General features: G+C 58.9%; 1 protein-coding gene across 2 annotated transcripts in view; it reads right to left on the bottom strand.

The window, feature by feature from the left end:
• Positions 1–18,057, bottom strand: part of SH3PXD2B (SH3 and PX domains 2B) — a 71,828-nt gene that overhangs the window by 34,116 nt on the left and 19,655 nt on the right. For both annotated transcript variants that reach the window (XM_036424728.2, XM_036424729.2), the window contains exons 2-4: positions 17,294–17,374; positions 6,892–6,967; positions 1,536–1,612 (exon numbers count right to left, since the gene is read on the bottom strand). In XM_036424728.2, coding sequence (XP_036280621.1) covers positions 1,536–1,612; positions 6,892–6,967; positions 17,294–17,374 — 234 coding nt within the window. The remainder of the gene's footprint in view (positions 1–1,535; positions 1,613–6,891; positions 6,968–17,293; positions 17,375–18,057) is intronic.

The raw sequence follows: 18,057 nt of genomic DNA, 5'->3' as shown, positions 1-18,057 counted from the left end.
AATTTTCCTTTTGAAGAAACCGCCAAGCTGTTTTCCAAAACGGCTTCCCGCCGCGGTTCCAGCAGCACGAAGGCTCCGGTTTCTGCGCCTTCTGCGCCTCCGTCCCTCTTGGTCTTGTCTGTCCTGCCGATTACGGCCCATCTAGCAGCCGTGCAGGTATCTCCTTACAGCTTTATGTTGCGCTGTCCCAATGACTAACGATGCTGAACACCTCTTCAAGGGCTTGTTCACCATGGGAGAGCTTCCTTCTATTCAAATCTTTTGTCCGTTTGTAAGCCGGGTGGTCCTTTTATTACGGAGTTGCAAGAGTTCATTATGTAGTCTCAATGTAAGTACCTTATCAGATACAGGATTGATAAACATTTTCTCCTAACCTGTGGCACATCTTTTCACTTGCTTCCTGGCACGGGGGTACAGAAGTGTGTAAGTTTATCCATGCTTGTCTTTTGGAGTGTCCCTTCTAAGACCTCTTTGCCGAAACTAAGGTCACGAAGGTTTTCTCCTTCCAGAAGTTTTATAGTTTTGGCTGTTATGGTTAGTTCTGTGACCCACTTTGAGTTGATGCCGCCTGCATGATGTGAGGATAGGGTCCAAGTACTGCTTTTTTGCATCTGGATATCACAGTAACCCACACTGTTAAAAACGTTCTTTCCCATTGGATTTTGGGGCACCTTTGCTGCAAACCAGTTGCCTATAAGAATTTAGACTCTCAATTCTGTCCCACTGACCTGTATGCCTCTCCTTCTGACAATACCACACTATCTTGATCACTGTAGCTTTAAAAAAAAAACTATATATATATATATATATATCTTTGCTGATTTCAGAGAGGAAGGGAGAGGGAAAGAGAGAGAGAAACATCAATGATGAGGGAGAATCATGGACTGCCTGCCTCCTGCATGCCCACCACTGGGGGTCCAGCCTGTGACCCAGACATGCGCCCTTGACTGGAACTGAACTGGGGACCCTTCAGCTGCCATATGCAACAACAGGGGTGGCTCAATAGCTTTGGGTCATTCATGCACAGAGGGATACTATGCAGCCACTAAATGTAGGCTCAAGAAGATTTTTAATTGCATGGGAAATTCTTATCCTATATAATAAAAGGCTAATATGCAAATTGTCCCCTTGACCGGCAGTTCGACAAGGGGGCGGGGCTAGCTGGCCAATTGCATAGGGCCCCTCCCCTTGGCTGGCCCAGCCCGAATGGCCCCAATGGGGGCGGGCTGGCTGGACCCCACCCATGCATGAATTCATGCACCGGGTCCCTCGAATTAAGTATTAAAGGAAAGAGAAAAAGCAACGAAAACAACACCAATGGGATGGTCTCAACACCATAAAGAAACACGTGCAGGAGAGAAAATAAAGAAAATATGCACAAACCTTCATCCTTGTTGCCTCTGAGTTGAAAGATTATGGAGGATTTTTTTTTTTTAAATTTCTTTCGACTGTACAGAGTTTCATAACAAGCATCTTACAGCAGGAAAGGAAAAGGGCAGACGCAGGCAGGGGCTGCTGGCCGCTCTCAGGCTTACCTTGCAGTATTCATCGATGGGTATCAGGCGTTTGACGGCCACGTCCCGGATGTGGCTTCGCCGGAAGAGGATTTTGCCTGCAGAGGAGAGCACACAGGGCGTTGGCAGGAGCGGCGACCAGCTCGCAGCACCGGGGGGGTGTGATGTGCGTGCCTCCTGTAGGCCTGAGTGGTACCCAAATCCCTGGCTGCCATCTCTACCCCCTGCTGGAGACCCCCGGGGCCTGATGACCCCAGGCAGGTCCCCCGGCTCACAGTTCTAGTGCCAAGGCTGGCGGGTGGGGCCGGGGGAAGGTTCCGAAGAGTGAAAGGAGGCAGGGACACACCGCGGAGGGAAGGCGCTCCTGCCCGGCGGAGGAGGAGGGTAGACCGGAGGTCTGAGGTCCTCGGTCCAACGCCCGGCTCCCCAGGCTGCCCTGGGCGGTGCAGCGAACCGCAGCTGAGCCCTGACCCAACAGCCCCGCTCCCTTCCTCCTCCTGCCGCCTCCACCTTCCCTCTGCTCTCAGCTACGTGCCCAGCACACCACGCTGTCTCACCATTCTGCCCCTTCCCTCTGCGTGGAGTACCCAACCTCGCCCACCGTCCCCGGGGGAAACTAGGGCCTGTTCACTGGGCTGACAGCTCCCGTCATCGCTGACGGCACACACCACGCTATCCATCTGCTCGCCTCCTTCCCTACCAGGCGTGGGCTCTGCCCAGATAGGGACCCACTGGCCTCTGTCCATTCCGTGTCCTCACCGTGTGCTGACAGCTGAGGACGGAGGCGCAGGCTCCGCCAGGGTCCCGGGAGGGGGTGTGACACAATGACAACGGCCTCCCTCCCCTCCCTGTGCAGCGGCCGTGGGACAGGGGGCTCTGGGCGCACGTCAGGTGTGCGGCCAGCGAGGGGGACGGGAGCCGAGTGTCCACGGTGCTGCCGTGGGACACGGGCAGCCGCATCTCTCCACGGAGACAATCTCCATTCAACCCAGCGCGGGGCTCAGCCCTCACGGGAGGGGCGTGATTTTTTCTGTTTATTTATTTTTTAAAATATGTTTTATTGATTTTTTACAGAGAGGAGAGGGATAGAGAGTCAGAAACATCGATGAGAGAGAAACATCGACCAGCTGCCTCCTGCACACCCGCTACTGGGGATGTGCCTGCAACCAAGGTACATGCCCTTGACCGGAATCGAACCCGGGACCCTTTAGTCCAAAGGCCAACGCTCTATCCATTGAGCCAAACCGGTTTTGGCTTCTGTTTTATTTTCAAACCGTTTAGGTGATACTGCATCACACTCTGCTCCCAGCTTTGTTTCTTTTCTCTGTTTTCTTGTGTGTGTGTGTGTTTTTTTTCCGATAGTCCTCACCTGAGGATACTTTCCCATTGATTTTTAAAGAGAACGGCAGGGAGGGGGAGAGTCACACAGAGAGAGAAACGCTGATCTGAGAAGAGGCCCAGATCGCTTGCCCTCCGCAAGAGCCCTGACCGGGGGCCAGGGGCGGAGCCTGCAATCCAGGCACATGCCCTCGACTGGAATCGAACCCGGGACCCTTCAGTCCGCAGGTCAGCGTGCTATCCACGGAGCCACACGGCTAGGGCCCCAGCTCTGCTTCTGAAGTCCTGCCACCCGCTGGCTAGGCGGCCGTGGACGGGCAGCAGAGCTGGCGTCCCGTGAGCAGCCGCACGGGGTGGCCGGTCCCTCCGGGGGAAAGGCTGGCGGGGCCGGACCCCTCGTCTGCATCCAAGGTAAAGCGTTCCTGGGCTGAGTCACGGGGAAGAGAGGGAACGTGCCCCCTCCCTCCGCCCCCCTCCCTCGCCGCGGGCCAGCCCCCCCTCCGCCCCCTCCCTCCGCCCCCCCCTCCCTCGCCGCGGGCCAGCCCCCCCCCCTCCGCCGGGCCCCCTCCGCCCCCCTCCCTCGCCGCGGGCCAGCCCTCCCTCCGCCCCCTCCCTCCGCCCCCCTCCCTCGCCGCGGGCCAGCCCTCCCTCCGCCCCCTCCCTCGCCGCGGGCCAGCCCTCCCTCCGCCCCCTCCCTCGCTGCGGGCCAGCCCTCCTGGGGCGGAGAACGGCCCTTTGTTTTCCGCAGTGGAAGAGGCCAGACTGTAATTTTTAATTTTCAAGCAGCGGCCGCTGCCAAGTTGGCTGGCCGGGCTCTGGCCGGGGAGGAGGCCTGGGCGGGCGGCTCCCCTCCCCCCGCCTCTGTGCTCACGGGACTCGCTTTGTTCTGCTGACGTGGCGGGCAGAAAAGGGACCTTAGGAGGGGGACCCTCTCCCCCAGGCCCCTGCCCTCGGCCTCGGCGGCGAGGGGAAGCTCAGAGGCGGCCCGGGGGCCCGGCGGGGCCTCTCCCAGCTGCAGGGGTGCCCTGAGCAGGGACAAGGGGCTGCGTTTTCATGAATTCGTGGGTGGAAGAGAATTACGTAATCAGAAAAGCTTCCAGGGGCTGGGGGAGGGTGGGCTCAAGTTCTTTCCCTTCCTGGGAAGTTTTTCCAGAGCTGGTTCGCCTTTCTTTTCTTCTTCTTCTTCGTTTTTTAATATATTTTTTTACAGAGAGGAAGGGAGAGAGTTAGAAACATCGATCAGCTGCCTCCTGCATACCCCCCCTCCCGCCCCCCACTGGGGATGTGCCTGCAACCAAGGTACACGCCCTCGATCGGAATCAAACCTGGCACCTTTCAGTCCGCAGGCTGACACTCTATCCACTGAGCCACACTGGTTTTGGCTGGGTTTGCCTTTCGTCAGATAGTAAGCCTGATACCTCACCGCTTTGGAGGAAAACCTAACATTTAATTTTGTTGTTGTTGTTGTTGTCAATCCTCACCCGAGGATATTTTCCCGTTGATTTTTAGAGAGGGTGGAAGGGAGGAGGAGAGACAGAGAGAAAGCAACATCAGTGGGAGAGACACATCGACTGGCTGCCTCCTGCATGTGCCCGGCCGGGGCCGGGAATCGAGCCTGCAACCAAGACACGTGCCCACGGCCGGGATGGACCTGGGATCCTTCAGTCCACGGGCCAACGCTCTCCCCACTGAGCCACACCGGCTAGGGCGAGAAAAAACCCACGTGCAGAGAGAGCCCAGTCCCATGTGAGTGTTCAGGCCGAGCACTTAAGCAATGCCTCCAAGAGATGAAATACCGAGAAGCTCCGAAGGAAAGTCGCGGGACCCTGGCTCTGCCTTGACTGTGTGTCCGGGAGAAGCGTGGGAGGCAGGGCCGTGTCCCGTTTTATGGCCGGGGACGGCGAGGCCCCGCGGGGACGCGGGCTCTTGGCTGCCGCCGCGGGCACTCGGCTTTTCTCCAACGGGAGAGAATCCCAGCGTGATTGCACACTCCCCCCGTGGAAGAACTAAAACACGCGCCGTTTTAGGCAAACGAGCCTCCCAGCGGACGGGGGCCTGGAAAACCCCTCGGCCCAGTCTCCACGCCCGCTCCCCGGGCGGCACCTGGGAGAGCCCCCTCCTGTGCCCCCCGCAGGACCCTGGAGTGTGTGGGGGGGGCTGGAGGGGGGGGAGGGGGGCCCTGGAGAGGGGGAGGGGGGCCCTGGAGTGGGGGGGGCCCTGGAGTGGGGGAGGGGACCCTGGAGTGGGGGAGGGGGACCTTGGAGTGGGGGAGGGGGGCCCTGGAGTGGGGGAGGGGGGTTCCTGGAGTGTGGGAGGGGGCCCTGGAGAGGGGGAGGGGGTCCCTGGAGTGGGGGAGGGGGGACCCTGGAGTGGGGGTGGGGGACCCTGGAGTGGGGGAGGGGGACCCTGGAGTGGGGGGGGGACCCTGGAGTGGGAAAGGGGGGCCCTGGAGTGGGGGGGACCCTGGAGTGGGGGAGGGGGACCCTGGAGTGGGGGAGGGGGGCCCTGGAGTGGGGGAGGGGGACCCTGGAGTGGGGGAGGGGGGCCCTGGAGTGTGTGTGGGGACCCTGGAGTGGGGGAGGGGAGCCCTGGAGAGGGGGAGGGGGGTCCCTGGAGTGAGGGGGGGCCCTGGAGTCGGGGAGGGGGGCCCTGGAGAGGGGGAGGGGGACCCTGGAGAGTGAAAGGGGGCCCTGGAGAGGGGGAGGGGGGCCCTGGAGTGGGGGGAGAGACCCTGGAGTGGGGGAGTGGGGGTCCCTGGAGTGGGGGAGGGGGTCCCTGGAGTGGGGGAGGGGGGCCCTGGACTGGGGGAGGGGGGACCTTAGAGGGGGGGGGGGGGGGCCCTGGAGTAGGGGGGGCCCTGGAGTGGGGGAGGGGGGACCCTAGAGTGGGGGAGGGGAGGCCCTGGAGTGGGGGAGGGAGCCTAGGCGCCTGAGTGACCCGGGAGTCTCCCCCGCTGTGGGGCCTGCTCCCTCTTCTGCAGAATGAGGAAGGTCGGAAGGGTCCTTTCCGCTCAGAGTGCGTGTGACTGGGGCGGTGTCGTCTGCGGGGCTCTGTACATAAAGGCGACCGTCCGCCCTGACGGCTGCCAGCCTGCGCCAGAGCTCACCGACCCTCCGGACACCTCTGCGCCTGAGGGCCACGCTCCATCCACTGGGCCTAACCAGCTAGGAATAGAACCTTCTGAGCTGAGGCCTGATGCCACTCCTTTGGTGAGGAATGTTTTAGGAGGGAAGGGACACGGACGCCTTCATTACGCTAACTCCTCCACAGCGCCTGCAGTGGGGCCCGGCCCTCGGAAAGTCCGTGGCAGGAAGGCAGGTGGAATTTCTATAATGCCCCCCCCCCCAAGATGGCCCACCCGGACCCCTGAGCCGTGACTATGATGGGATTGCTTCAGGACACGGTTTCTTTTCAAGATTATCCTGGCGGGTACGACACAATCACATGAGTCCCTCAAAGCAGGCAGCTCCTTCTGCAGGGGGGTGGGGGGGTAAGCAGCCGGGGCAGCTGGAGACATTTAAAGCCCAAGAGAGACTCGGTGCCTCGCTGCCGGCCTGCGGATGGAGGGGCCACAGAGCGGGGATGCAGGCAGCCTGGCTGACGCGAGCAAGAAAACCGGCGTCTCAAACCGGATTAGAGCGGCAGGAACTGCATTCTGCCCCAGACCCAGCCACGACCTTGATGTTGCCTTAGAAGACGCTAAGTCAGAGTACCCCGTGGAGGCCTCTGGAACTTCCGGCCAGAAGAGCTGGGAGAGAACAAATGGGTGCCATTGTAAGCTGCTAACCGGGTGGCAATTTGTCACGGAGCAACAGAAAAATGACAGAGCAGCCATACGAGATGCCGCTCGTTATAAAACATTACGCGCTTAATCACCCTCATTTTAGAGGCAGGAGAAACTGAGGCTCCCAGAGGGGGAGTGTCTGGTCCCTGGGACAGGGCCCCACGGAGGACCAGCCAGAGATCCAGAGCAACGCTCGACCCCCCCCCCCCCCCCCCCCGCCTCCAGGCCCTCTCTCAGAGTTTACATCTCACCCACCTGGCAGGAAAGGGATGATCCGCTGTTTGGGATCCTTCTGTCCCCCTTCCATGGGAAACTTGTCCAACATCTGCATCTGCCAGGGGAGAAAAATACCGAGAGATGTGACACGTGCACCTCTGACACGGGAAGGAATTATATGACACGTGTGACCGGACACCCTAACGCTCGCTCCGTGCAGCTCTCCAGAGGCCCACACGCACGGTAAGTCCGTGTCAATGGGACCGAGGGTCTCCGTGAAGCTGCCCGGTCGGGGAAGGCCCAGAGCCGGGCGTGGCCACTCCAGGGCCTCCCAGGGGTCACCAGCCACAGGGCCTGCACGGCGGCCACACCCCCGGGGCCACCAGCAGTGCACGGGTGGCAGGCCATTCTGTCTCCTAAGACCTGCTGGGTGGTGATAAGGACCAAACCACTGAGACCCAATTGTGACACCCCCCCCTACCGCCCCACCCCACTCAGCGCTCCCAGGCTGGCTCTGCAGACAGCTCAGGGCCCGGCGACAGCCATTACAGAGGCGGCCGAAGAGGAAGCGGACCATTACGGGGTGGCGTCGGAAGCACAGCGAGAGGAAGGCGTGGGCCGCCCTGGGACCGAGGAGGAGCGGGAACCGAGGTCCAAAAACAGAAACCTCTCCGAGGGCGAGAGACGCCTCTGACGCTGGAAGGAATGAACGGGAGAGATCGGACCCGATCGACAACATCGCAGAGACTGCTGCGCGGGGTCCGGGGAGGTGACACCCTCGTGGGGGGGCGCCTGAGGTTAAAGCGGGCTGCGGGGTCATGGGCGCGGCCCTCAGATACCGGGTCCTTCTCCGAGGCCCTGGCAGGCGTGGAGGCCCCGCCCCCTCGAAGTGGGACGGAAGAGCCTCGAACGATGCGTGACTCACACGGTCCGCCTCCTTCTGCCCCGGACCGCAGCTTCTCCGCCCATGCGGTCCCGGAGTTCGGATCCCAGCCACCCCTGAGGGACAGGCAGCCCAGCCCGCGTGAGAAGTAAACGCTCACCACCCAGCGAGGCTGCTTGTCGTGGCCGCCTATCCTAACCCAGCCTGACCGGCCCGCGCCCAGGACGGCAGCCGGGGGGGAAGCTGCCGCCGGGCGCTCAGGACGTGTGGCTCTGGCGGGCTGAGGAGTAAACACGGCTCCTGTGCAGGCATCCGGGGGAGGGGGAGGGGGAGGGCCTGGAGCAATGAGAAACGTGTGTGTGTGTGTGTGTGTGTGTGTGTGTGTGTGCGCGCCAGGCGTGGGCCAGACTCTGCAGACACGTTCTCGCACTGAATCTTCAGAGCTCTCCTTCACACTGGGCACGGCTACCCAGGCGCCCTCAGCCCAGAGAAGTGGAGAAAGGTTCCTGAGCCTGAGCCAGCGAGAGGCGGGGCCGGGGCTGCACCGTCTGCTTCCAGCCATCACTCCGCCTCGGGGATGCTAAGAAGACAGTCAGGACTACCGTATTTTTTCGGACCATAAGACGCTCCGGACCATAAGACGCACCAGTTTTCAGAGAAGGGAAATGAAGAAAAAAAGATTCGGAAACAAATAGTGTCCTAAAATATTTTATGTGCATTAAAACCCAACATCACAGTCATAAACACATGTAATCAACCCTGTAAAGTAGGGGTGTCGAACTCAATCAGAGAAGGGGCCAAAATCTAAAATCCAGCCTAAATCGCGGGCCGAATGGTTTACTGAACAGTCATAAACTGTCATTGTGATGGAAACGCAGCGGAGTGCAGTGATGACAGCGCGGTGCGGGCCACATTGCAAGGCCTGGCGGGACGGATTTGGCCCGCGGGCCTTGTGTTTGACACATGTGCTGTAAAGTAAACAGCAGCATTTAGAACCATTTCAGAGCTGGGCAAGCACACAGAGACCACACAGAGCCGGGCAAGTAAAAAAACTTTTTTTTAAAAGTATATGTGTAGGCTATATTTGGACCATAAGATGCAGGGACTTCCCCCCCCCCCCCCACTTCTGGGGGGGAAAAAGTGCGTCTTATGGTCCGAAAAATACAGTATTTACCCCGGCTGGCGCTCCTGCCACCCCCGCTCCTGGGATGTGCTGCCCCTGGGTAGGGCTCTGGCTCAGCTTGGCCAGTACCATGGAGTGCTGCCCGCCGCGGCTGTGGTTTCATTTGTGGCTTTCTTTTAAAAAAATAAATTTTATTGATTTTTTACAGAGGGGAGGGGAGAGGGATAGAGAGTTAGAAACATGAATGTGAGAGAAACATCAATCAGCTGCCTCCTGCACAACCCCTTACTGGGGATGTGCCCCCAACCAAGGTGCATGCCCTTGACCGGGAATCGAACCTGGGACCCTTCAGTCCGCAGGCCGACGCTCTACCCGCTGAGCCACACCGGTTTCGGCTCATTCGTGGCTTTCTGTGGGCCCCGCCTGTGCCGCGTGGTGATGGGGAAATGCTCGGTCCACGTCATCCGGCGACCGGTGATGCCACAGCGGGCCTGGCTGGGAAAGGCGGCTGCCGGTGTGAACCAGCAGCGTTTCCACACCAGCCCCTAGCGGGTGCTCACGAAAAGCCGACTAAAGCGATGGATGCCACGGAGCAAGATTGGGGTCGGGGGGCAGCTTTAGGAGATGTTTGCCGAGTGCCCCTGATGAATGACATTCGTATTACTCATCTTGAATAATAACGAGCAATCCCTACTGATGTGTGATGGGCAGCTGACTGTGAACAAGCCTTCTCCTACACGGGGCTCTACCTGGCCTCACAAGAACCCTGTGAAATAAATACATGTATGAGCCCCACGTCACCGAAGGGGAGACTGGGGAGCAGAGAGGGACAGGGAACAGCCTCAGGTCACACAGCCCCGTGGGAATCCAGCCAGTGCGAGTCCCTTCACCTAAATGCCATTCTCTGTCAACCATCACTCCCTGGAACAGTGCTGGAGTCACGTGAAGACGAAAAACTGGCTTGAAACGAGGCAGGCGTCCTGGTCCGCGCACAGGTGAGCAGCAGGGCGAGCACGTGCTCTCTGCCGAGTGTTGGCAGGATTTGTCTAACACCATCCTCTTTCCCTTCTCCATTTTATTGACGACGACGTTTGCCAACATGGAGCATCCCGAGAGCGAGCTTGTGCTCTCACGCCTTGTCCCGACTTGCTTTCCCCACAGGGGCGGGCCCGGAGGGCGGAAGTGGGGCTTGTTAACGGGAGGCAGCAGGCCTGGGTTACGCTGCGGCCTCTGACCACAGATGCCCTACCCCCGGCCAGGCAGCCCCGAGCTTCCCGGCGCCTCCTCGGGCCTGCGTGGCCGTGGCCGGACCCGTCCGCGGAGGGAGGCACACAGCCCGCTGGCAGGGAGCTCTCCGGGACGTCCTAGGTCCGTGGTCGGCAAACTGCGGCTCCCGAGCCACATGCAGCCCTTTGGCCCCTTGAGTGTGGCTCTTCCACAAAATGCCACGGCTTGGGCGAGTCTACTTTGAAGAAGTGGCATTAGAAGAAGTTTTACGTTTAAAAAACTTGGCTCTCAAAAAAGAAATTTCAATCGTTGTACCGTTGCTATTTGGCTCTGTTGGCTAATGAGTTTGCCGACCACTGGCCTAGGTGAAGAAATCCACCTTGCGCTGTGCCCAAACTACATCTACATTTTTTAACTGAATGTATTGGGGTGACTCTGGTCAATAAAATGGTATCGGTTTCAGGTGTGCAATTCTATAATGCATCGCCTGTATATTGCGCAGAATAAATTTCTTCTTCGGAAAGTTATCTGGGAACAAGTTTGAGTGGTTTGTGTTTTTTTATTTTTATTTATTTTATTTTATTTTTTTATTGATACGTATATGAAACCTAAAATTCATGACCCCAACCATCTTAGGCGTTAAGCGATGCTAAGTACATTCAACTATTATGCAGCATGGGGTAGGCTCTGTGAATTGGTGAGTCTAGGACATTCAAGAGGTGTGCCCCAACAATTTTTAAAACATGCAAAACCTTACTATTTAGTCAGAGACACTGACCTCTTTTCCCTTAGACTGTCTAATAATAATAAAAAAATTACAACAGCCCGGCCCATGTGGCTCAGTGGTTGAGCACCGACCTGTGAACCAGGAGGTCACGGTTCCATTCTCAGTCAGAGCGCATGCCCAGATTGCAGGCTTGATTCCCAGTGGGGGTGTGCAGGAGGCAGCCCATCATTAATTCTCTCTCATCGTTGATACTTCTCTCTCTCTCCATCTCCTTTCCTCTCTGAAAACAATACATATATTTTACAAATAAAGAGTGTGTGTATATATATATGTATACATATTTTATATATATAATAGCCAACACAACAATAGCCATTTGATATGAATGTCTCAAAATTACTCTTATTTTTTTGTCAGATCGGCAAAAAATGTATTTTTTGGTGTGCTCAGAATTTTAGTAATTAGCCGGTGTGTGCCAGGAGATGAAGAGGGGGAAGAATCGCTGAGCTCAGAAACGGCTCCTCCCAAAAGAAATGTCCCTCTGGTCCCTGCAGCACGCGGTGTTCCCGCTTACAGGACACGGGGACTGGTGTTCCTCCGGGGCCCCTGCCAGGCGCAGCGACCCGCTGGCTCCGTGCCCGCTGGCTCCGCGCCCGCTGTCGGGATTCTGCAGGTGCCGGGCTGCCGTCCCACTCCCTCACGCCCTGCACCGTCGCACACCTGGTGTCCACCTGGATGCCCTCCCCACCCTGTCTGCGGGCCACCTCCTTGCTCAGGGTCCAAACCCTGCTCAGATGTCACCTCCGCCGGGAAGCAAGCCCGGCCTGAGCCCCTTTCTGAGCCCCTGGAGTCACTCGGGCTCAGCAAACGCTTAGCTGTGCTTCCCCAGGGAGGCCCTGGCTCCAGCGGCGGCCATGACCCTGGGCCTGGGAGCACGCTGAGCCGGCGGGAAAGCTCAGAGGGTAAAGGTCGCCTGGCACAGAGCACAGGAGACCCCCGCACACCTGAGACCCCTTCCTGAAGGGGTGGGGTATGGCCCAGGGCAGCCCTCTCTGCGGGGCAGACCGCCCGCGTCTTACAGCGAGGTGCCAGCTGGGCCTTCAAAGGGCAGCGCCAGGAAGGACTCCAGGAGCAAACCTATCTTTGAAAAGCGATTTGGAGGCAGGACTGGGCCCCAAGAGGGCATCGGGGTGCAGCTTCCGACTTGGCCCCCCGTAGGCTTAGATCCCAGCCGTGATGCCCTCCGGGCGTGGGACTGCCCTCTGAGCGTCCGCTCCCCCGTCTGCGGTGTGGGCCCGATGCCCGCTTCCTGCCCGTGAGGACTGACCGGGAGGACGCAGCGCGGGCACCTGTGCTGTCAGGAACCGGTCCTCCAGATCTTTAACGACATCCCTCAACCAGCCCTCGTTACTGCCAGGCACTGCCCTCAGCGCCATGGCACCTGATCATCCCGGTGCCCGCTGCCCGCTGCCACACGCTGACGGAGCCAGGCGGGGGCAGACAGGGGGGCGGCAGAGAGGCCTGCCCAAGGCCATGGCTGCGAAGACCGCCGGCTGGGCCCTGACACCAGGCTTCCCTTCCAGGCCCGGGCTCTTTGGCTACACCCTCATGTGTATGACACGCATGGCCAATGCCAGCCAGTAGTGACGGCGGCCGACCGGGGTCCAGATTCTCCAAGACAAGCGAGTCAGGAAGTCACATCAGAAAGTGAACTGTTGCCAAAACCTATTTGGCTCAGTAGATAGAAGGATCCCAAGTTCGATTCCGGTCAAGGGCATGTACCTTGGTTGTGGGCACAGCCCCAGTAGGGGGTGTGCAGGAGGCAGCTGATTGATGTTTCTGACTCTCTATCCTTCTCCCTTCCTCTCTATAAAAAAAATCAATAAAATAGATACATGTATGTGTGTGTGTGTGTGTGTGTGTGTGTGTATAGAAAGTGAACCATCTTAAAGGGGACATTTTCGCTGGTGTTTGGTGTTAAGTCTCTGTGCCCACAAAGGAGCCTGAGCCCCACAGCTTCCTTACCCAAGACCGCCTCCCTGTAGACGGTTCCCTCTACCCGAATGCCCTGCCCCCACCAGAGGGCACAGTCACTGTTCTCTGTTCCCCACACGCCACTCGCCCTTCCTGGAAGCAGTTGTCTGCTTTCTTCCGGGGAACTCCTGCTGGTGACACACATGGGCGGGAGGCTCATTTCACTCGTGCCTGGATGGCCCTGACCGGCTGCCCAGGGACCCACAATGGATCCACGAGGCTTTTGCTGAAACTGTGGGGTTCTCTTTTCCCGGAAGGCGGCGAACAGAACTCAAGGACACCATGTGGGCCCGTGGCCACCACGTGCCTGGAGATGAAGACAGTCAAGTGAAGGAAAGCAGATGGCGGCCCCTAGATCCAGCCAGACCTGATGCCAACTCCCCTTGGCCTCTCAGGTAGATGTAGCTCAGCCACGTTCTTTGTGAAGAACCCATCTCCACCGGGATTCTGTCATCTGCGACCAAAATAGTCATGACTACAACAAGACCTCCCAGCCAGAAAGAGGCAGCACTGGGACCCAGGCCCAGCTCTTACCCACTCTATGGACCTGGCACCATCCCCCGCTCGACACCCTGCCAATTCCCGATAATCCCCAGAAACCGCTCTCACACACATCATCCCTTCGGAAAAAAATAAATAAATAAAATAAAAATTCAGACACACTTCACACACCAGAAAGTGCACCCTCGTAAAGTATAAACTCCAGTGGGTTTTGGAACCGTCAGAAGGTTGTGCAACCATCCCGCCTACTAATTCCAGCACATTTTCCTCCAGCCAGAGCGAAGCCCTGTGGCCATCCGCCTCTCCCTTCCCCCCTCCTCCCAGCGCCTGGCAACCACTAATCGGCCCTGTCTCTGTGGGTTCGCCTCTTCCCCACACACATCAGCGCTTTTAACTCCGTAGGAACCCGGCCAAGGAGCCGCCGGGGGCACGGACAGCACAGCGGCTGGGACTGTGGTCTGTGCTGTCGCCGGCCCAGCTTCCGATCCCAGCTCCGATGCCCCTGGCGGTGTGACCCGGGCACACCCAATGCCCCTTCCCAGCCTGGGTTTCTCCTTCGGCACGCGGTGATGAGCTCCATATGAGGATGACGTGAATCCCGGCTCCTGGATGCTGAGCTGGCCGTCCGAGCGCTGGAAAGCCAGCTGTTTCTGCTCTCATCGTTCCACGCCACTGACAGAGCCATCCGGCACAGAGGGGTACGGGGCGTGCCCACGGCCACACAGCACAGGGGGCTGGGCCCCAGGTCTCCGGGCTTTTTCCATGACACCCCACGGGATTAGCTGTTCCTCCCGCAAGCTCGGCCCTCCCGTGCTTTTTATTTTTATTTTTTGAAGTGATGATGTGTGTGAGAGCCAAGTTTCTTCTGAAAACAAAAACAAACCCCCGAGGCCAGCCAGGAGGGAGGGGCGGGGAGGGTGGGATCGTGAAATCATCGAGGGTGTTGCAGCCCCACACGGGCTGGCCTTCGCCGGGGCCTGGGAACAGCTGGCTCCGGCCCTAACGCCTTCCAGCTGCCCGCCCTGGGCGGCGGGGGCGGTGGCGGTGCCAGGAGGGGGACCCTCCGGAATCCCACGCCTTCCCGTCCCGCTGCCCATCGGGACTCCTTAGAGGAGGCCGAAGCGCTGTCTTCTGACGACTTCCTTGCAGGAGGGCGGTCTGAGGCCGTTGCTTAGGCCACAGCAAACCCCCAATCATTACCAACCATACTGAGCGGGCGGAAAAACGTCCCTTTTCAATCCTGGTAGGAATCTGAGCGCTGAGTCACCCCGGGGGAGCCTGCGCTCCGACCCTGGCCCCTGGCCGGCCTTCCCAGGCAGGGTCCCCCCAGGAAGTCCCGACGGAGCGGAGGGACAGCAGAGGACAGCTGTCATACCTGATGCATGCAGAAAGTGCTTTCGTTCTCTGTGTGCAGACGGGGAAACTGAGGCTCGGAAACATATAGCGGCGTCCCCGAGCTGAAACCTAGAGGCACTAAGCTGAGCTCTGGAGCCATCTGTCTAACCCTGGTGTCAGGGTCCGAAGCCGGGGCTGTCCTGGGACAGGGAGCTGACGACAGCCCACCTCCTCAGCCCCTGCCTTTCCCGGTGTTCCGGGGCCGCCTCCCCCCTTTGCTCCCCTCTACTCATCCAGCCCTGAGCACCCACAACCCCACGCTCCCTCTGCAGCCCACAGGTCAGGGGGACGGACCAGGTCTCTGACATCAGATTCTCAACCGGGAGCCGGAATCGGCACCTGGAAACCCCAGAGCATCTGCGACAGGGAAGGACACCTCCCCTCGGGGGCGAAGGTGCCGTCTGGGGGACGTGGGCCAACAGGCAGGGGAGGAAGCTGGGCTGGAGAGGTCGCTGGGGAGAGGAAGCAGGCTCGACGGCAGATCCTGCGGACAGTGACCCGCCGGGCCTGCGCAGGGTCACCCCGCTGATGGTCCTGAGCCCCGGCGGGCGGCTGCGCTTGCTGCTCCGTTTCCCTGGGCACACCTGCCTCTCGCCATCAATAGCCCCCTCTCTTCCCGTCTGAGCTGGCTGAGTGGATGCTTGCGCTGTGGGTGTCAGTGATCCCTGAGCGAGCCGTCATGCCTGCCCCTGTTCTCTGCCCCGTGTCCCTCCTTGGAAGCATCACGCAGGCAAGAGGCCTCTGGAAGCCAAATACAGACCCGCAGCCAGTCAGCAACTTGCAAAATGTGGACTCAGTTCACACTCTCTGAACTGAAGGCCTGCCACAATGGATCTGCACAGACTCCGTGGTCTGGCTGCGAGGGTGTGGGTCTCGGTCATCATCACACAGGACGTGCCTCCTGCTTCTGGCGCTGGCATCGCCGCCATCCTCTCCTTCCCTGCCCCGGCTGCTCCTGCCAAGCCCGTTGTGGACGGAATCCGGCCCTCCGGCACACACGTGTCTGTTTACATTCAGAGCATGCTCGCTGCGGACCGGAAGAAACGTGTAACTTGTGTGTGATCCCGTTCGGCGTTGCTGCACGGTGAACACAGAACCTCATGTTCATTCCACGTTCAGCAGCGAGGCCCCGGGTGACGCAATAGCTCACACGTGAGGCCGGCAGCTACGGAAACAGGCCGGGAGAACTTCCCCTCGGAAAGAATGAGCACCGGCTGTTCCGCTGGCCATTTTCAGGAACAGATCAGGTCCATACGACCACGAATGCCCGTGGTGAGCATCAGCCAACACTCAGAGAACGGGGAGCCCAGGAGACAGGCTGGTGTGTGGAGGACAAGGCTCTCTCCTGCCGGCCCCACAACACCTACTTCACACACATCACAACTGTTCTCTCCAGCTCAGTCCCGCCCCAGACTCTGGGGGCAGGGCAGGAACCCGACCACCCCACTGGTCATCACATTCTTTCACCATCTCGACAGGCTTACAGCTGAGCCTATGAGACACAACCCCGTGCTCCCTGGAACTTTGGGAAGTGACCGTTCCCTCTCTTTCCTGCTGATCGTGTGCCCAGAGCATTTTGCAACCACGTGGGAGCTGAGGATGAAGCCGTCTCGATGGAAGCAGACATGCAGAATGAGAGGAAAGAGCTGGGTGGAAGGGCACAGTGGAGAAGCCTGGATCAAGCAGTGCCTGAAGCCCATCTGGTTTCTTCTCCTGGGACATGCAGTTACACCAGCCCCCAACTCCCCACCGACTGAAGCCCGTGTGAGTGGGGTTTCCTGCAGCGGAAGCATCCTGACAGGCACAGAGGAAAGGGAGACAGCTCAGCACGGGTCCCTCACCACACAGCAGGGAGGACTTGCTGGTTCGGGAAGCCCAGTAGGTTCTTGAGACCTGTGTTTTCTATAAAGAACTGTATTTTGTCATATTGGGCCCCGTGACTTCTCATCAGACACCTTTGAGTTGCTGGCCTTGGTGACATCAAGATAAAGCGACGGTCCCGGAGGCTGCAGTTCTTTTAGTTCTTTGACCCCATGGGGGTGAGCTGACGCCGAGCGGTCCACATTGGCCGGGTGCCCTATGGGACTGTGAGCTCATTCATTCATTCATTCATTCACCAAAGGTGGCCGGACACACCTGAGTCCTTGACGAAAACACAAGCTCAACATCTGCACGCCAAAGCCACGCCAATGTCACGCTCCGCTCCGGAGCCGCCCACACACAGCCTTTCCTTTATCTGGGAAACACGGACGATCGCAGCACAAAGCAGTATGTCCCCAAAGCGACGGGCACCTTTTTTCTCTCCTTAATGCGGAATGCCCACACGTGTGCATGTCACCCCGTGCAGGAGCCACGCTCCCCTTCTCCATACTGTGCTAATTTTAGTGCGTGTGCCGCCGAAGCGGGCACACGGACGGCGCTTTCAATTCTAGGGGTGAAAACGGAGCACCGTCCGCCTGCTGTGCGAGGGTCTGGGCTCTGACACCCATGCGGGAAGGAAGTCCAACGGAAGTCCTTCGTGCCCGCAGCTCCCGGAGCCCCGCGTCCTTACCTGGAGGTCGAAGAACTTGCTGTAGCGCCGGTAGATGGCCTCGGTGGAGCCGCTGGACCAGGTGACCCGGATGATGTAGACCTGCAGGGGAGCAGGGAGACAGGCGTTAGCACCACGGGGCCTCGGGGGCCAAGCACGAGGTTCAGAGTGAGAAAGACCCGGGTTTGAATCTCAGCTCCGCCACCGACCGGCTGTATGACTTGGAACAGGCTACTCGTTCTCTCTGAGCCTCAGCTTCCTCCTCAACGAAATGGGTAGGATGACCTCCACCAGAGCGTTGTGCACAGAGTTCAGGGAAACCGAGCGTGGGAAGGCGTCAGCATCCTGCTCGGAGCAGGAGGTGCTGTTATTGTCGGCAGCGCAAGGGTGTCTTGCTCCCCACTCGATTCAGAGAGCCGCGGGGCAGGCTCTTTTTGTCAGTCATTCTTTTTTCTTTTTTAAAATATATGTTTTATTGATTTTTAGAGAGAGAGGAAGGGAGAGGGAGAGGGAGAGGGAGAGAAACATCAAAGATGAAAGAGAATCCTTGATGGGCTGCCTCCTGCACGCCCCGACTGGGGACCGAGCTTGCAGCCCAGGCATGTGACCTGACTGGGAATTGAACCCAGACCTTCTGGTTCATAGGCTGACATTCAACCACGGAGCCATGCCAGCAGGGTTATCAGAGTCATTAAAAAATATATATATTTTATTGATTTTTTACAGAGTGGAAGGGAGAGCGATAGAGAGCTAGAAATGTTGATGAGAGAGAAACATCGACCAGC

The sequence above is a fragment of the Pipistrellus kuhlii genome, unplaced genomic scaffold (assembly GCF_014108245.1).
Source record: "Pipistrellus kuhlii isolate mPipKuh1 unplaced genomic scaffold, mPipKuh1.p scaffold_m20_p_8, whole genome shotgun sequence".
In the NCBI taxonomy this organism is placed as follows: Eukaryota; Metazoa; Chordata; class Mammalia; order Chiroptera; family Vespertilionidae; genus Pipistrellus; species Pipistrellus kuhlii.
This window is presented reverse-complemented; position numbering and strand designations above follow the sequence as displayed.